Source organism: Dermacentor albipictus, chromosome 6 (genome assembly GCF_038994185.2).
Source record: "Dermacentor albipictus isolate Rhodes 1998 colony chromosome 6, USDA_Dalb.pri_finalv2, whole genome shotgun sequence".
NCBI classification, from domain to species: domain Eukaryota; kingdom Metazoa; phylum Arthropoda; class Arachnida; order Ixodida; family Ixodidae; genus Dermacentor; species Dermacentor albipictus.
Window position 1 is genome coordinate 105,697,107 of NC_091826.1, and position 19,569 is coordinate 105,716,675.

At 40.8% G+C, this 19,569-nt stretch overlaps 1 protein-coding gene and 1 long non-coding RNA gene across 2 annotated transcripts in view; one reads left to right on the forward strand and one right to left on the reverse strand.

Annotated features, from left to right (window-relative positions):
- Window positions 1-19,569, reverse strand: part of LOC135904996 (zinc finger protein 513-like) — a 78,691-nt gene that overhangs the window by 52,364 nt on the left and 6,758 nt on the right. The window contains exons 2-3 of the mRNA XM_065435992.2: window positions 15,341-15,527; window positions 11,848-12,231 (exon numbers count right to left, since the gene is read on the reverse strand). Of these exons, the coding sequence (XP_065292064.1) occupies window positions 11,848-11,881 (34 nt within the window). The 5' untranslated portion in view covers window positions 11,882-12,231; window positions 15,341-15,527. The remainder of the gene's footprint in view (window positions 1-11,847; window positions 12,232-15,340; window positions 15,528-19,569) is intronic.
- The window catches only part of LOC139061334 (uncharacterized), a 42,713-nt gene that overhangs the window by 16,368 nt on the left and 6,776 nt on the right, over window positions 1-19,569 (forward strand). The window lies entirely within an intron of this gene.

Below are 19,569 nucleotides of genomic sequence, written 5' to 3' on the forward strand. Positions count from 1 at the left end.
TTCACACAAAGCACATCATTGTGTTTCTCTCCTGCACATCTGCACAAAACACGAGTTCCTTGAGCTCACAAGTGTCAGCACACTGACATAATAAAGTCAATGGAACTTTCTGGCACCCCTGGCTCCGTACATGGCGCCGACAGTTTGCTGTCTGCACAAACGCGGCAGGGCACTTGGTGCACTTGAAGGGGGTTCTCCCCGAAATGTGGTCTTTAAAGTGGGTGTTGTGAAACGCAGTGTATGCGCAAAACCTGCACAAAAGCAGTTCTTTCCTCTAGGCAACCTTCTTTTTCCCAAACAGCAGTATGCTTATAGGCACTTATAGGCATGGCAAAACTTGCGTGGCTTGCTTGGATAAGTTCAGTCTCAGCTGCCTCCTCCGTATTCTCCTTCACCGTCCACCATCGCAGAAATTACCTGCACTTGTGTCGACAGTTTTGTCCTGGTTTAGCTGCATAGGGAGAAGACACCCATGTTACATCGGAAGACCCAATCTTCTACTTTCTTGTAACGTAGGCAGAATGGCAGGGACACAGAAAGGCACGTTAAAGAAACAGTGTTAACTTCCAACAGCAGATTCATATCAAATTTTTACCATTGTGCTTATATGCATTTAAACATTACAGGATATTATTGCGTTTTGATGGATATAACATACATGGCTTTTAACAGAGACTAAAAAACGATTGCTTGAAAAAGTAGCATAAACCACATTTTTCATGTGCCTAATAAGTTGGCAAGTCTGAACAGGAAGACAAGGCAAGAATGACTCACTGGCATTGCATGTAAAATAAAAGCATAAAAACAAATTCATTGAATGCACCACATCTGCAGGATACTGCATTTACCTCACTAGTGGAAATAACTAAATCAGTCAAACCGGTACATTCGCAAACAATAGGATATGGGAGCCCATGAACAATGTAAATAATGCAACAGCTGATGATTTCCTGCCCCCCATCACAAAAGATGAGACTCCTTCCAAAAAATAGTTACGAGCAGAAGGAGGTGCAAAATGAAGCATTTGGTTACAAAAGCTAGAAACATAGCTACATTTAGTGATGCAGGCATCAGTAAACCGCAAATGTTATCAACAAAAGGGCTTGACTATCTTAGTATGCACTGAATAAACCCCTTCTAAAATTTGGTGTGGCCTCAAAAGCGTCTGCTTGTGGTTTCCCCAGTTTGGCTTATGCCTACCCAGTAATGTACATGTGCTGTGTCGCATTTGGCTGGGTATAGGTAAGGCGGTGAAAACTGGAATTAAATCCTTGCTGGAAGTTAGCGCCGTGTGTGTCTAATATGCCTCTCCACACCCTGTCATTCTGTCCGCACTACAACAAAGTGAAAGATGCTATCACAACAAGCCAATATAGCAACTTTCATCGGAAGGGCCAAGCTACAAAATTAAGTGCATGTGCTCATTAAAGTAGTTGCCATTGTATTTTTACAATTTTCAAATAGCAGTTTGTGTTTGCAGCAGGTTTACTTACTATAGCAACAAAAAACCATTTCCTTAGTTCACACTGATTTGTAAAACATGCCTTCCTTGCCTACTCAATTTCCTTACCACATATCACATCCCTACCAATATTGGGCGCATTCTGAATGTCTACATAGATAGATATTTTGATATCTTCACTAAGCACCTACCACCTCAATTGCTTTGTTAATCGTGCCATAGAGACAAAGAAGATGGCTTTGAGAAGTCTGCGACAAAGCAGCATAATGCTTAGTTGCCTAGCGAGCAAACTTCACAGGTGAGTGCTACTATGGAGAGCGGTGAAATGAAATAGAGTCAAGCAAGCACAGTTAAATAGAGCCACAATTTTATTAAAGGCCTGTAGACATGGCCAGTGTGTGAAACCGTAAGCCCTCAAAAATCCAAAACGAGAGAGAGGTTCACAAGAAAATGAAGGCTTGAAATAACTGAGAGTGGTAGAACAAGCAGTGTCGCTGAGGCCAACGTTCTGCCAAGGACACTTGTCTTGGCCAACGCAGCAACTGCTTTTTCTTTGCAGCTTTTTCATGTACGCGTAGCTCACTCTCCCCCACCAACAATGGAGGAGGAGGAGAATAAGTTGGTGCGCCAAGTGAGTGAAAGTCAAGCTGCCAAAAAATGGGGCAAGGAGGAGAACATGAAATGAGGGGCAGAAGAGGAAGTGTGGCGGTGATTGGGAGGCTTCTGCTTCTGCTTCTGGTTTGGAAGCCTTTAAAAATTAAAACAATTCAAAACATGAAAGCAAGCACTGAGAATACTGCAGACACATCTCAGAAAACAAGAAACAGAAGTCACATTGTTTGAGGTCGTGCAAAGAAAAAGACAGGAAAAAATAGAATTAAAACCTATTAACAAATATGAAATATGAATGAAAATTAACAAATATTTAATGATGTAGAAAATTGGCACCAGGGTCATGATCAGCTCTGGTCTACCCATGTGTAATATCTCTGTCACACGGTAAATCTCATGTCTTTTTGAACAATTACATTTGTTTATAAATCCAGAGAAAACACGTTGAATGCAGGAGATGGAAATTCAAGACGATGAGCAAGACGAGAAGATGATGAAAGCAGGAGCCAACATTTCAACAAGTGGACGTGATGTTTTCAAGGCAACATATGCTCTCCTCGGCAAAGTATATACAGGCAGGGTTCTTTTATAGTGGAGAGGGGAGTAAGGCGAGTGGGCAAGGCCTGGGCAACGTGGGGGAGGGGGGGATTATCTGCCCTGCTGTAGGTCAGTGAATTATCAGCTGTCTGCAAGAGAGAATCAAAGAAACAGCAGAAAATAGAGCTTGCGTAAAAAAAATGAATAAATACATAATGATATAGATAAAACAACCAAAAGAATGAATGCAAGAAAAGGAAGTGGGGACTTTGGAATATTATTGACAACCAAAATAACAAAAGCAACAAAGCAACCCATGAAAAATAATGCAAGTGCTCTCGCCTATAGTTTGAAATTTAATAATAATAATATTTGAGGTTTTACGTGCCAAAACCACTTTCTGATTATGAGGCACGCCGTAGTGGAGGACTCCGGAAATTTTGACCACCTGGGGTTCTTTAACGTGCACCTAAATCTAAGCACACGGGTGTTTTCGCATTTCGCCCCCATCGAAATGCGGCCGCCGTGGCCGGGATTCGATCCCGCGACCTCGTGCTCAGCAGCTCAACACCATAGCCACTGAGCAACCACGGCGGGTAGTTTGAAATTTAGCATAGCGAATAATTCTAAAGCTCCCTTTTAAATGTTTATGCCTATTGGTTGCAATGTCTTGAACTTATGCGCGAGGTAATAATATTCTCCATATTTTCTGTCTCGCGCAGAATGGAAATTTGACTGTAGGATGTAGTTTAAGTTCATCAAAATCATGACCTCGTTAGTTGAAATGCTCAGTGACTGCTTTAGCAAGCTTTTTAGCTGTATCAGTGCAATGTAATTAACAAGATAATTAACAATGCTAATCGCATGTTAGTTTACTTACGCCATAACTTTTCAGTAGCCCCTTCATCTTTGAAGGTCTTGTTGTATAACACTCACTCGATCTAAATTAGTATATGCCACTCCAGTCTGGGATCCAAGCACTAACACTTCGGTTGCTTCGCTATAAATGGTGCAGAATTGCTCTACTCGCTTCATTTGTTCCTGTTATAAATGCAATGCCAGTATAACTTTTTTGAAATCTGATATCTCTATTCCATCTCTAGCAACCCGACAAAGAAATTTTCGCTTGAACTTTTTTCATCAGCTTTACTATCACCCGACCCTCCGTGACGAATTCATTCTTCAGTCACATTATATATCCAACCGTGTTGACCATCACTTTAAGGTTAGTATCGTGCCACATCATACTAAAACCTTTCTTTACTCCTCCTTACCTCGAACTTCACAACATTGGAATCGCCTTTCTTCCTACATTTTTTTCCATTATAATAACACACGATTTAAATCTGCCTTAGCCAACATTGTATAATTAGGAGTTACCATGCCTTGCCATGCTTTGTCATATTATTGTGCACTATGTTTATTCTCTACCTACTCCCCTCTGTAATGCTTCGGCCTTGAGGGTAAATAAATAAATGTCTGTTTAATGTGACATTCATAGATTGTCCAGGTTCACCGATATATAGTTTCTTACAGAAGGAACATTCAAGCATATAAATTACATCAGAACAAATGAAAGTGAAGCTAGCCTTCACTTCATGTGTATAGCTAGTTGTGGTGCTTTTAATTTTAAGGTCAGTTTAAAGTTGCTTGTAGGTTTTGCATTGGGATGAGAGCATGCTTTCATCATGGGGGGAACAATGATGGCTCACTTTTGCATGCACTAACAAGACTTCTGTTTCATGACTTCTGCACAAACATGACTTTTGTAACAGTTTGTGTTGCGGCTATAGGCGACCCTTGCTGCCTCCGGTAATGCTTTTTTCAGACGCTTGTTACTAGATAATATTGGGTGGTATTCTTGCAGGATTCCTAGTTTATGCTTGGGAGGGCATTAGAATACTTTTGCTATAAAGGTTGGCGGTCTCCAAGATTCTCGTGTAGGTTGATTCTTAGCAAATTTCAGCGGCCTCTAGAATCTGGATGCGACATCATACGCTCAGTCGAGAGGAATTTGAAGATAGTTTCTTTCCGATATCGTTAGTTACTTTAAGGTCATCTAGCTGGCGGATATAATCATTGTCTTTGTCACCTCGGAGGTACCAAGGGTGACCTATCGCCGCAACAGAAACCCATCTTCTTGGACAAAAAGGAAATAAAATTTCGCATTGTTTGAAGATTTGCAAAGAAAAAGACAGGAAAAAATCAAAACCCATAGAAGAAACTGATATTTAAAAAGACATGCTTAGTTGGAAGTGAAGGTAGGAATACACATCTTTTCAAGAGTTGAGGGGCAAAAAAAAACGAAGTTAACCAAATATTAAGTAAATGAAACGATACACTTATGGGCGAGAAGTATATTACTAAAACCTTGCTTGTAAGGAATAAAATGACAAAAGGAAATATCTAATGGCATAAACAAATTGGGACCAGGGGCGTGATCAGCTCTGGTCTATCCAGGTGTAATACCTTTATCACATGGAAAATCTGAAGTCCTTTACTATGAATGACATTTGTTTACAAAGCCATTTGTTTGCCATCAGACGGGAAGACGTAATAACTATTGTTCAAAAGGACACTTTCAACTGAATGAATTCACGGAACTCACTCACGTTTGATTCGGGATCGAATGCGTAGTCTTGATATCAGAGATGTTTTAAAGAGATTGCTAATGACTCATACTTTTCTTATCATGGCAATTAAAATTGTTTTTTTTTTGTTTACTAAGCCAATTTACTGATGTAAAAAAGCACTGCAATATTTAGACAAAACGCTTCTCTCTCTTCAGCAGACGCTTAGCCATGTCCGTATGAAGTCCATTTAATCTGGCATTGATTGGCTGCCCTGCTTCGCTATGTTGTTTGTTTAGTCCTGGCACTTTGGTACTTCCGCATGTGAAGAACCAAGATGTTGGGCAGAAATGTACGTTTTCTTAAATGTATGGCAAGATCATTTAGAAGTCATCAGCCACGTTGCTTTTTGATGGTCTCACTAAGCTTGACTTGGGTTCCTGTTGTGCTTCTATGATAAATTGACTAAAATGGCCAAGCACATGTTCTTAAAGCATCTTTTTATTCAAAGAATGTATTAGTCCAAAGAAGTACACATGTTAAATGCAAGTTTTTTTGCCCTTTTCAACTCAAGGTGATCGCCATTATTTTTCTCCATGCGACAGCAAGCAGGAAAAGTAACATTGAATTCACTTAATGTTATTTGATGGAAATCACATTACACTTGCAATGTGAGAGGCGTATAAGACTATGGGAAACTAAGGGCTGCTTGTTATACTTATGCCACTGGTTAAAGGAACAAATTACAAGCGCTCCCTTAGCAACATTAATGCCTCTGGGTTGTGGTGTATTGAACTTAACAAGGTGTTATTCTCTATATTTTCAGTCTCTCACCTAAGAAAGTGAAACTGTCACAGATGAAGCTCGATTTCATTAAGGTTTTGAGCTTGCAAGTTAAAACAGTGTGCAACTGCTTCTGAAATTTTCTTAGCCATGTCCGTATGAAGTCCACTTAATCTGGCATTGATTGGCTGCCCTGCTTCGCCAATATATTCTTTGTGGCAAAGACAACATTCCACTAAAACAATAATTTAGAAATCATATAGATGAAAAATTTCATGCCCATAATCACTTGTAGTGCTTTTAAATTAACATCATTTTGAGGTCTTCAGAACTGACACCCAAGGCAAGTGCAGGATGTTATGTTCACGGAACATTGAGGGCTTACTTTTTTTGTGACCCTAACATGTCTTTGATGTTCCCAATGCAGCGATACACGACCCTTGGCACCTCTGGGAATGTTTTTCTATGAGCCTCAGTGCTTGATGATGTTGATTAGCATTTGTGCACAATATTGTTTGTGTTTGGGCAGTGCATAAGAAATTTTAAAATGCTGCAGAGGCTCACAGCAGCTTGGATTTTTTTTTTAGGTGCCTTTCCAACTAATACTGATCTCCTTTCAAATTCACTTGAGCAGTAATAGCCATCGTTTAAGGCGTTTTGTGAGCAATTTTTTTCAGGCAGTGTTATATTAAGAACATTTGAACCGTTATTATGGTCACTGTCGTCGCTACAGGCTTATGCACTTTACCTGCCCTGTAATGATTTCAGTACATACTCAGAATGACATTTTATTCTATGTACATGTTGGCAACAGACATGGGATTACAATGCACAGGCCAGCCATACACACAGAACTACAACAATGCAAAAGAATGCAAAAATGTAAAGAAATGTGTACAGTCCTTTAACATGGTATAAATCAAACGAGATTACCATTCAATGACTCTACTACATCAAGAAGACTTGTTTGTAGCAAAAGCATTCCATGTGAGGACTGGTCAAAAAAGGGAAGAACATGTTAATTCCTGCGAATATGCTCTTCATTAAAGCATCCTTCTTACTGCAAGACTTTTATTTACATACACATTTATCTTCTTGGGACATTCTGCAAAAAAGCCTTAAAAATTTCTAAATTATAGTTCAATTCTGCCAGTATTATGCAAATATTTAATCTTTATTGTTCTTGTAGAAAACAGGTCTTGCAATCCTGAACAGATACAAAATATACAGAGAAATTCTTTATCATACAAGCTGAATATTGAGGTTTGGCGGTAACGTTGAGAACTCGCAAGCAAATGAGAAAAGGAAAGGTGCTAACAGCGATGCATGTTGCAATGCCACTAAAATTGGCATCCCAGTTTTGTTTTTGGTAACATTTTTAATTTCGTGGAGTTTGAAAAAATGAAAAAAAATGTGGTTCCATCTAGCAAGCTTTTTTTTTGTATTGTCTTAATACAAAACGAACCAATCATAAGGCTGTCATTCCGTTGAGGTAATTTTACTGTATTTACTCGAATCTAATGTGCACTTTCTTTTTCTGATAAAGCGGGTTCGAAAATTTCGTGCGCATTAGAATCAAGTACAACCCTAAATCTATGTTACCATATCGCTACCGGCATTTCAAAATGGCCACACTGTACGCACTTCGAGCCTAGCTGCCGTAGCTACCCCTATGTGCTGTAGTATGTGCCCTTAGGTAGTGCTTCCTTTGGCTTAGGTTAGTGCACCATCCGTCTTCCAATTTTCTGCATTCGGTCTAACAGCATGGAGGTGCCAACTGCAAAGACATACTGAGTTCATGATGATGCCACAATTAAAAGGAAAGCGATCATGTGTGCAGAGACGGATGGAAACCAGGCCGCATCACAGGCATTCAGAGTTCCCGAAACTTGTGTGCAGGACTGGCGCAAACAGGAGAGGCATCGTACACCGGTCGCCACTACATACGGCTCAGTAGTGCGGCCCCTATTTGAAAGCGATCTGCAACAGAGACAAGAGTCTGCGTATCTAGGGGCACTGCGCAGTTCTCATCGCTTAGTTCACATCGAAGCGAGAGGCTGCACAAAGGTCAATTCCCTCGCTCCTGCTACCGCACTTCCTCACTCCAGCGTTCAAAAGTTTCCGTGGTCATTGAGTGAGCCGTATTTGTGCTTGTGTGTGCGTGACACCATGCTTGTTAATTTAGTTAGTAAGTAAATGTTTAAGAGTTTATACAGCCAATAAAACTACTATCCTTACTTCTTGTATAGATGTCTACTAATTTGCTATCGTAATCGATGCTGTCCCTTTTGCGCGAAACTGCAACTTTTTTTTATTTATCGCAACCTTAGTGCATTGGGAGTAAATCTTTTGTTTTTTTTCCAAATGAGAGAAGGTTGTATTTCTGTATGAAAGAATGAGCTGTGCGGTACTGTAAAGGTCTTTTCTTTCTTTTGGTCACAGCAAACAGGTCCTCGTTACAATCGAGGGCGGCTTTCCCCCCCATCCTTTATTTTTGGTCACGAAAAAAGGGTGTGCGTAACCATCGAGGGCACAGTAGATCAAGTAAATACGGTAACAAGATTCTACTGTAATTCACAAGACGTAGAATTTGCGGATTCTGGTGGTACAGAGATGTATATTTTTAAAATATTTTAATGGAAGAAATTACTTTCTCTCCTGCTTCCCCCCATCCCCTACCAGTGGACTTTGTGGACAGCCTGAAACTTATTTGAATCTCGGGTCTGCTGGAATCGAACTCCTGCTCAGCACTGATTTAATCTTCAGAGTTATTGCTAATGTGAAAAATACATATACCATTCAAACAAAGCACACAAATGAGATCACAACTTCGGTAGAAGTGAAGAAGAAGACCTCAGTGAGAAGCTCGTGATCTTGACACATGCAGAGCCAACTGAAAGCAGTTTAACCATAAGGGCAAATGCTGCACAGACAGATCAACAAAGTACTGGTTTGTCTGACGGAACACCCTAACTGCTGATTTTCCATAGGATATACATTGTTGAGTTTTCTAACCGCCATGGTGCTTTGTCCACAACTGTGTACATGTGTGTAAAAATTAGCAACAGTACTTTCTAGTTTGCCAATGATGTTCTTGGTTTCACTGAGACATACATAAATGGTTCTTTTTCTGCAAATGATGAGGGAGGCACCTGAAAGGGTTAAGTGCGAACATAGCTCCACAAACTAGTCCTCACCTAGACGCTGCCAAACTGGACAACTGAATGGAAACAAAGTCACCATGATTTATATTGCTCTGACTTTAAAATTTTGGTACAGCTAAGTAAGAAAAAGGCATAAAATGTAACGCTTGGATACTGTCTAACCGATAGGCAAGCACCTCAGAGTAATGAACAACAGTCAAACAATACAAACGTCATTGGAGACAACATTTTGACAAGTGGACTTACATTCGGGCGACAACTGGAGCTAATATTTCACAAGTGGACTTGACTGACAAGTGGACATGGGGCAACAGTTATTGCCATAACAAAGATAAGTCCACTGGCCAAAACCTAAGGTCCATGTGTTGCCCAGATTTGTTGCCACAACAAAGTCCAGTTACCAAGATCCTGGCTCCAGTGACCCTGATGTTCAAGCACATGTATTCTCGATTGATTGCAACATTTCAAGCACATTTCAAAAAGACATTGGCAACATCAGTTACTGGCTTAGGCAATAGACATAAACCACAGAAACAAAATTTCAGGAGCTATATTAACATCTTGGGTTAGACGATAGCGGGAAAAAGGAGTTGAGAGCAAGCTGTGGTCAGTAATGCAGTTACATTCATTTCTAACATCCAGACTTGATACTGAATTGAACCTTGGGTGCACATTTCATAACCATACAAGTTTGAAGAAAAAACAATCGGTGTAAGCAAAACAGAAACCTAACTGGCTCTCAGAATCTACTATTCGAAACTGTGAAATAAACTGAACCAAGATATACAAGACATATACTTAAGACAATACTCGAGATGTTTGCCTGGTTGATGGCCTGACAAGGTACTCCAGCTGTTGGGTGAAAATCATGACATATACATAGTAAACGAAACTGAATATCATGACAATGCTCAAGCACAATTTCAATTTTAGCTGCTCGCCACACACCCAAGGCACTTGCTCTGTGAAAAGGTATGGTATACATGATTGCAAAAATTAACCAGGAAATGTACTGCCTAATGCAACTCTCAAGTTAAGTGCTGGTGACCAGCACTGACATCCGACTGCTCCCTTTCATTGTGACCAGATGGAGAACAATGCTCCAATCAGCCAAAACAATGTCTTTATAGACTGGTTGATTTTATGCACATTGCATGTAAAATGTGCTAGGCAGTTGCCACCTTTATAACAAGTCATATGTGTGTACTGAGCTACACTGTTCTGTCACAGGTCGTATAAACTGTTACTCTATTCAAAACGAGGATATACTGCTTTTCAACATTGTCAGCTCGTAGACAAATGTGGTTTAACTTTTTTCAAGATTTCTGCGGACACGTCACTGCATGCGGCCACTTTGCACATTGCTATCCCAGGCTTCATTTATTCCTGCAGTGCTGTCACTTTCATACCCTCTGCTCCACAGTAGATTTCAGCAGAGGTCGTTTAGAAGATTGGTTCTGGCAGCAATTGCAGTTTGCAGGATATCTACGACCCCACTTCCAGACCACTACAGAGAAAACCGCAATTCAGACAGCAGTGACATGGCACAGCATTTGCTGGGCTAGCTAAGAAAAACTGCAGCTGACAAGCGAATTTGCACCCTGTTTTGTGCCACTGTTTTGTGAGCTGCTGCTATCAGCTTTGATATGACCATTCAGCTAGGCATGTTTTCCAGTACTGTTTCTGAAACAGCCACAGCTGACACGTACCAGTTCTACCATTATTTGTTGCATTGAAGAATTTGAAGTTCTATTCTAAAATAGCTAGACACACAGCTACATCTTGCAACATATTTAACATCAGGAGGAACAGCAATCTATCCATTCTCATTACAGTCTCCCAAATATCTGTAGTTCCTCTCTTCCATCAGCTGACCTTGTCCCATGTCTACAAAGATCTTGTCTTCCTCTTGCTCTTGTCATGCACCTTCAACTGCATTTGCTCTGCCTTAGGTTCCCATTTCCGTGCTCTCATAGACCGTGCCTTACCTGCTCTACACAATGCAAGATCTGCTGAACTATTGTGCACTTGAGCTCTCTGAACTGCACTGTTGACTTCTCATCTCTTAATGTTGTGCTCATAATTTTCTATCCCACGGGCTTCTTCGATGTGCACTTGAAGCACGTTAGAAGAGAGTTTTTACATTCTGAGTGGTAGGCAAGAGGGACAGCAAGATGTTGAACTCCCGACCTCATGCTTAGCAGCACAATGACGAAGCCACTGAGCCACCATGGATGTAAGTCGAGAAAAAAGTTTCTGTCAGTGCAGCTTGATGTTGCCTGGTGAGGCATTATTTTTATGCAAATTTGTTGCAGGGTGCACACTTCGATGGACGACAATGTTTGCTCTTCAATGCTCTTGTACAAACACTGATAACCTCAGACTAAGACAGTACGAGTGATCTCTTTTGCGGACGTCAATTACATTTGCCAATGTACTTCTGGGACTGTGGGTGCAAGCGTTTAAATAAATGCAGAACTTCTGTCAAAAGAGAAATGATCCATAAAGCATGAAATCATGGAGTCATTTCACACCAGGAAGGGTGCCAACTTTTTAATTAATCTCAGGGACAAGAAATACACTGACTTATGATCCACGTGTAACACAAGAATGTGATGCTTTTGTTTAAATAGGCTTGTATCTTTATAGCCAGGATACTTTCTTTAGTTTTCCAATAAACCCGGCTGTGAGTTGGCACATGCCATGTTCACTTTCTTACCTTGTGCTGCGTCGTATTGGGCAGTTTGTAGCATACACTGCAGCAGATATCAACCCTATGGATGCATGGTCCGAAGGTGGCGTCGACAGCTTGCGTTCGTCGTGAACCCGGCCGCACACTTCGGGCACGTGAAAGGCCTCTCTCCACTGTGAGTCCGCATGTGGTCTTTGATGTGGCTTGCATAGTTGGTTGTGTATGGGCAGACGTTGCAGAGGAACGGCGTTTTTTTCTTTTTAATCCAGCGTGGCCGAGAACCACTTCCTCCACCACGTTGGAAGAAACGATGGCCATGTGGCTTGAACTCATCCACACGTTCGGGAGGATCTGCCATCAACGCCTGGAGAAACGAAATGACTTCGCCAGAATTGCTTGATGGTGCTGCATCTGTGGGAGACAAATGCCAGTGCTGCAGTGAAAAGGCCAATTTAAGCGCTGCTTCAAAAAGAACACTAGTGGTTAATCATTTAATGGGACCAACATCTGATGTTCGTGGTACAAACATTTTTTGTTATGTTATAGGTGAACTTCCCATACTTTCAAGAGAAAATATGGGCCAATAATGAAGACAATGTAATCTGATACAATTTTTCAAAGCGTTAGTAGTCATGAGGAAAGTACAGCTGAACCTCAATATAATAAGTAGGTAAAATTGGCAATTTGCTTCGTTATGTCGAAATTTTGTTGTATTGAAATTTGATCTTTTATGCAAATAACTACAGTAACTGATCGGTTTTTCTGACGTGGAAAGGAGCCCCAGAATTTTCCGAATTATCAGGCAATCAAAAAAAGCAAATTTGAATGAGAAAGCAATTCATTTTGATAAAATTGGGATTTGGGGACAAATGATACTGTTTCATGCCATGTCGACGATATCTTTACGTTGGTGGTACGAATTAAGCAAAGACCAGCCACGCTTTCCATGCACTCCACCCCTGCGGCTGATAGCATTGCTTGCACTGGGGCAACGCTTTCATGAAGACTGCCGGCAGCAGGGAGAATGCTTCATCTGCCTCTCGCTCCAACGGGTTACCAAAACTCTAGATTACGCAACCTCGAATACTAAGCACGCAGGAAAACAGCTTATGTGATGCCGCGGCGTCCCGGTTCACCCACTCTTAGCACATGCAGCAGATTACTTTTAAAGCAGGGTGCGTGGCTGTGTATGTGCTCAGCTATGCTTACGACCACACGCAGCCACGGGTGAGACACGTGCCAACTGCTGCCCCCCCTTCCCCACCGGCACTGCCTCTCGCACTCACCACGAGCTCGCTCCCCTTTCCTTCTTTCCCTTTGCTCTCACGGGAAGGGGGCATTTGTGAAGCCACCCTCCCACGAAGTGCGCGGGGTGCAATAGGATCTCATCACACTTAGACTTGACACAGAAAGTTATACGACTCTACTTCGGCAGTCACTCGTGTTGCGCTGCGCGTGATTTGAGGCGAGTTTCCAAACACTTGCTTGTAATTCAATCAGGTGACCATCTGCTTCCACGGAAGTTTCCATTTATTGTCTCGAAGTTCCTTTGTGGCAGAAGCAAAATTTCAGTATATTGAAATTGTATACAAACGCACTTCATTATATTGAGGTTCTAAATGCATGGTGTTCAATCACAAGAAGTTATGAAACGTTAAATATTTTGTTATATCGAGAAGTTCATTAAATTGAAGTTCGTTATGTCGAGGTGACTGTATAAGAAACTGGCACGCGACGCATGCACCAGACATTAAAAGAACGACTTTGGAACGAAAGAAGCACGTGTGCTATCTTGACTTATTGGTCACAACATTGGGTTGCTGTCAATGCTGGATAGAGGTTAGAGCCTGTCGGACATGCATTTTTTATAGAATTATAGGTGAACTTTACGCATTTCGGAGGTATGTATTTCACAAGCAATTCGAGTTGTATTGAGCATGCAACATCATATAATAATGTGCAAATTGCAAGTTTCTGAGTTACATGGTATAAAAATATCCTTTTGATGAATGAGTGTGTCGAAGGTCATCCATGATACAAGCATCCACAGTTGTCAGAACCCAATCACCACAATGTGTGTACGCAATATCATACTTGGAGAGTCACTGGTGCTAAGTGTGGTCCATTCAATAAATGGATCACATTTCACCTGGTCAGGGAATAGATTCATATTAGAATGATAGTTAACAGAACACCAACCAAAATAGTGCTGCCAAAGGAGTTAGACATTTCGGCTTGTGTGTGCAAACCAAACCATTGAACCCCTTTGACAACACAATTTTTGGACAGCACACTTTTTGGCATCATTCTTTTGTCTTTCTAATGGTCCATTATGCGCAACATCAAAGCAGAAACTTCCTATTTGCAGTCAGCATCGTGTTTATGCAGGCCTATATTGAAAACAAAGAAGATGACAAGTGTTGCCCCAGCTGTATGAAATTATTTCACTCATCAGGACTATCGTCATGCAACTCTTTCTTTTGAAACTACTCTATTATAACTGCATTCAATATTTTTTTCTCGTTTATTGAATTGCATTTCATACTTTAGTCATTTTCAAGGCAGAAAAATTCCACTAGTAGTAATGGACTGGCAGTGCCAACAGTTTAAGCTCGTAATTTTTACAACAAGATTTGAAGGTTTTTGTCTCACAAGTAGAACACACAAAAAAATAATATTACCTATGTGTACATTTTTTGCTGCAATCAAAACCAAGCACAACAAACTCGCGAATGACCATGCAACATGGGAACAGCAGACAAAGCTGAATGATTTGAAACATGCTCATCCCTGTGTTTGCTGGCACGCTGCTCTTCAATCTCAGTGCTCTAGTATGAAGAGATAACACTAAAGCACACTTATCGTCAAGAAGTTGATAAGCAAGAAATTGCCAAATATAGTGGTTTTCCAATAAAGGCTCACACTTAGTATTCACATCACAGCACTCTACATCCTGCGTGCTTTCACTGGATGCAGCTTGAGTTCGAAACATACTTCATGCCAATACGAACACAGAGCCCATGTTCCTCGCATGTGTGCCTTTGTCATCCTGCCTACCTTACTTTTATACTGCCCCACTGCAATAGCTGCCCATTCACCCTAGAGCACCGCTATTTAACAGTAGTGCATAAACTAGCAAATTAATCAGTTCAACATTCCACTGGGTCCTTCTCTACCTTGCAAGACCAACATAAGCAACACCTTGGTTAGATGTACGTGTGCCTTTGTGGTACCACCCAAAGCATTCTGGAGCACTGAGATCCTTTAAGTTCATTCACAAAAAGTCCATCATTGTGTTTCTCTCCTGCACATCTGCACAAAACACGAGTTCCTTGAGCTCACAAGTGTGAGCACATTGACATAATTTTTGGCATGCCTGGGTCCGTACATGGCCTCGACAGTGTGCTGTCTGCACGAACTTGGCAGGGCACTTGCTGAACTTGAACGGCGTTCTCCCCACTATGTGGTCTTTAATGTGGGTGGTGTGAAACATAGTGTACGAGCAAAAGCTGCACAAAACCTGTCTTTTTCTCTAGGAAATGTTCCTTTCCCAAACAGTGTGCTTATAGGCTCTCCCAAAGGCATGGCAGAACTTGCGTGGCTTGCTTGGATAAGTTCAGTCTCAGCTGCATCCTCCGTATTCTCCCTCACCATCCACCACTGCAGAAATTACGTGCCCTTGCGTCGGCAGTTTTGTCCTGGTTTAGCTGCGCAGGGAGAAGACACCCGTGTTACATTGGAAGACCCAATCTTCAACTTTCTTGTAAGTAGGCAGAATGGCAGGGACACAGAAAAGCATGTTGAAGAAATATACAGTGTTAACGTCCAACAGCAGATTCATATCAAATTTTACCACTGCGCTAATACCTATTTGAAGGTTATACAATATTATGATGTTTTGATGGATGTTAATAACATACATGGTATAAACCACAGACCAAGAAAGGTTGTTCGAAGGGGTGACATAAACCAAGTTTTTTTTTTTTTGTCTAATAAGTTGGAAAGTCTGAGCAGAAAGACATGACAAAAAGGAATCACTGCCACTGCGTGTAAAAGAAAAAGCATAAGAACAAGTTCATTGAATGCGCCACATCTGTAGTACACTGTATTCACCTCACTAGTGCAGAGAACTAAATCAGTCAAACCAGGAAATTCCCAAACAACAGGTAATGGGAGCCCATGAACAAAGTAAATAATGCAGCGGCTGATGATTTCCTGCCCTTCATCGCAAAAGATGAGACTCCCTTCCAAAACACAGTTATGAAAAGAAGCAAATGCAAAATGAAGCGTACGGTTATGAAACGTAGAAACAAAGGTACATTCAGTGATGCACGCATCACTAAATGATAAATTTCATTATCAATAAAAGAGCTCAACAATCTTAATATGTGTTGAATAAACACCTTCTAAGATTTGGCGGGGCCTCCAAAGTGTCTGCTTGTGGTTTCCCTGGTTTGGCTTATGCTTATCTGGGGATGTACTTGTGCTGTCACATTTGCTTGGGTATAGGTAAGGCGGCGAAAACTGGAATTAAATCCTTATTAAAAGTTAGCAGTATGTTTGCTTGATGTGCCTCTCTAAGCTCTGCCATTCTGTCTGCAATACAACAAAGTGGGAGATGCCATACCAACAAGCCCATACAGAAACTTTCGTTGGAAGGGACGAGCTACAGCACATATATGTGCTCATTAAAGTGGCTGCTATTCTATTTTCACAACTTTCAGGTAACAGTTTGTGCGTGTTGCTGATTTACTTATGACAGCAACAAAAGCATATCTCCTTGGTTTACAATGATTGGTAAAACATGACTTCCTTGCCTGCTAAATATCTTTAGCGTAAGTGCACATCACTAGGACACTGGGAGTTTTCCAGAGTGTCTGCATAGATAGATACTTTGGTATCTTCACTAAGCACCTAACAGTTTAACTGCTGTTTCAATCGTGCCGTAGAGACAAAGATAGCTTCGAGAAGACAGCATTGAAGCCTGTGACAATGCAGCATAATGCTTAGTTGCCTAGCAAGCAAACATCATCGGTGAGTGTTACTCTGGGGAGTAGCAAAATGTGGTAGAGTCAAGCAAGCACATTGAAATAGTCGAAATTTTATTAAAGGCTTGTAGACATGGCCAGTGCGTGGAACTGTAAGCCCTCAAAAATCCATATATATATATATATATATATATATTGAGAGAGAGAGAAAGAGAGAGAGAGGGTTCACAAGAAAATGAAGGCTTGAAATGACTGACAGTGGTAGAACAAGGAGTCTCACTGAAGTCGACGTTCTGCCAAGGAGACGTCTTGGCCAATGCAGCAACTACTTCTTAGCAGCTTTTTCATGTACGCGCAGCTCACTCTCCTCCATCTACAAAGGAGGAGGAGAATAAGTTGGTGCGCCGAGTGGGTGAAAGTCAAGTTGCCAAAAATAAGAGGCAAGGAGAACATGAAATGAGGGGCAGAAGAGGAAGGGTGGCAGTGATCGAGAGGCAACAGCTATGAAAACTGTGACTGGTTTAGAAGCCTTTAAATACTAAAACAGTTCAAAACATGCAAGCAAGCACTGAGAATACTGCAGACACATCTTAGAAAACAAGAAATAGAAGTCACATTGTTTGAGGTCGTGCAAAGAAAAAGACTAAAAAAGAGAATGAAAACCAATAGGAGAAACTGATATTTAAAAAGACATGCTTGGTTGGAAGTGAAGGTAGGAATATGCATCTTTGTGAGAGCTGAGGGGCAAAGAAACATTACCCAAATATTAAGCAAATGAAACAATAAACATATGGAGAAAATGTATGTTACTAGAACGGTGCTTGTGGGGAGAAAAAAACTAAAAAAGATCTATTTAATTATGTAAAAGAATGGTACCAGCGAAGTGAACAGCTCTGGCTTACCCATGTGTAATACCTCTGTCACACGGCAAATCTGGTGTCCTTTACAATGAATGACATCCGTTTATAAGTAATTTGTCTGCTGTCATGCAGGAAAATGTAATAACTATTGTTCAAAAGGACATTTTCAACTAAGTGGACATTTTCAACTAAGTGAATTCACGGAACTCATTCTCATTCGATTTGGGATTAAATGCATAGTCTTGATACCAGAGATGTTCTAAGATCGGTAATGGCTCATATTTTTAATATCATAGCAATTAAGTTTTTCTTAGTTCGTTATCAAAGCCACTGACGTAAAATAGCACCGCAATTTTTAGACAAAATGCTACTCTCTCTTTAGTGGCTGGATGCTGATGTACGTACTGATGTTGCAGCTATGTTACTTGTTTAGTTCTGGCAGTTTGGTCTTTCCGTGTGCAAGCGTGTCGAGAAAAGCATGTGCAAAATTAAAAATTTGGACGTAGGAGAAAGGAAGCCTAACTGCACATTCTTTTAGAAGTATGGCAAGACCATTTAAGAGATATATGTCATGGAACAGGGTGCTTTTTGTTTGGCTAGGCTAAGCCTGCCTTGACTTGGGTTCAGGTGCTACAATTGTGGCAAGTTGTCTAAAACGATGAAGCACATATTTTCAAATCATCTTTTTGCTAATAAAATGTGTCATTCAAAAGATGTACAAATGTTGAATGCAAGCCTTGTTGGCTGTTTAAACCCCACCCCCCCCCCTACTGCCAAGGTCATGGCCATCATTTTCATAGACATTTGTTTTCTCCATGCAACAGCAAGCAGGGATAATGACATCAAGTTCACGTAACATTATTTGATGGAAATCACATTACATTTGCTATGTGACAGGGCTATGAGACTATGAGAACTAAGGGCCGCTTGTAATTCAATTCTTTAACCAGTGGCATAAAGATAACAGGTGCTTCCTCTGCAACATTAATGCCTCTGGGGTGCGGTGTATTGAACCTATAAACAAGGTATTATTCACTATATTTTCTGTCTCTAACCAAAGAAAGTGAGACTGTAAGATATGAAGCTCAATTTCATGAAGGTTTTGAGCTGGCAAGTTAAAATGCTGTGCAACTGCTTTCAAAAGTTTCTTAGCTAAGTTCGTATGATGTCCATTTAATCTGGCATTTATTGGCTGTCCTGCTTCACCAATGTATTGTTTGCAGCAAAAACAACATTCCACCAAATAAATAAAGTTAGAAATCGTGTAGGCAAAAAATTTCGTGCCTGTAATCACTTGTAGTGTTTTTATTTTAACATTATTTTGAAGTCTGCAGATCTGACACTTAAGGCGAGTGCAGGACTTTATGTTGACGGAACAATGAGGGCTCACTTTCTTTTGTGACCCTAACACGTCTTTGAAATTCCTATTGCAGCGATACATGACGCCTGGCACCTCTGGGAATGTTTTCCTGTGAGGCTCAGTGCTTGATGACATTGGTTACTGTTTGTGCGCAATATTGTTTAAATTTGGGCAGTACATAAGAAATTTAAAAGTGTTGCAGAGGCTCACAGCAGCTTGGATTGCTTTTTAGATGCCTTTCTAACCAACACTGATCTCCTTTCCAATGAACTTAAGTTGTCATAGCTGTCGTTTAAGGCGTTTCGTGGGCAATTTCTTTCAGGCAGTGTTCTCTAAAGAATATTTGAACAGTTATTGGAATTGCTATCATCGCCACATGCTTATGCATTTTAGCTGCCCTGTAACGATTCCCCATTTAGAGTTACGGGGCTATCCGTAGGCTTCCTGTAGAGCGTCGTTTCCAGCTTTCCCTGTTCAATATGAACTTACGTATGAAAGAAGACAATTTGACTATTCGAATGATGCGTGCATGATTCACACA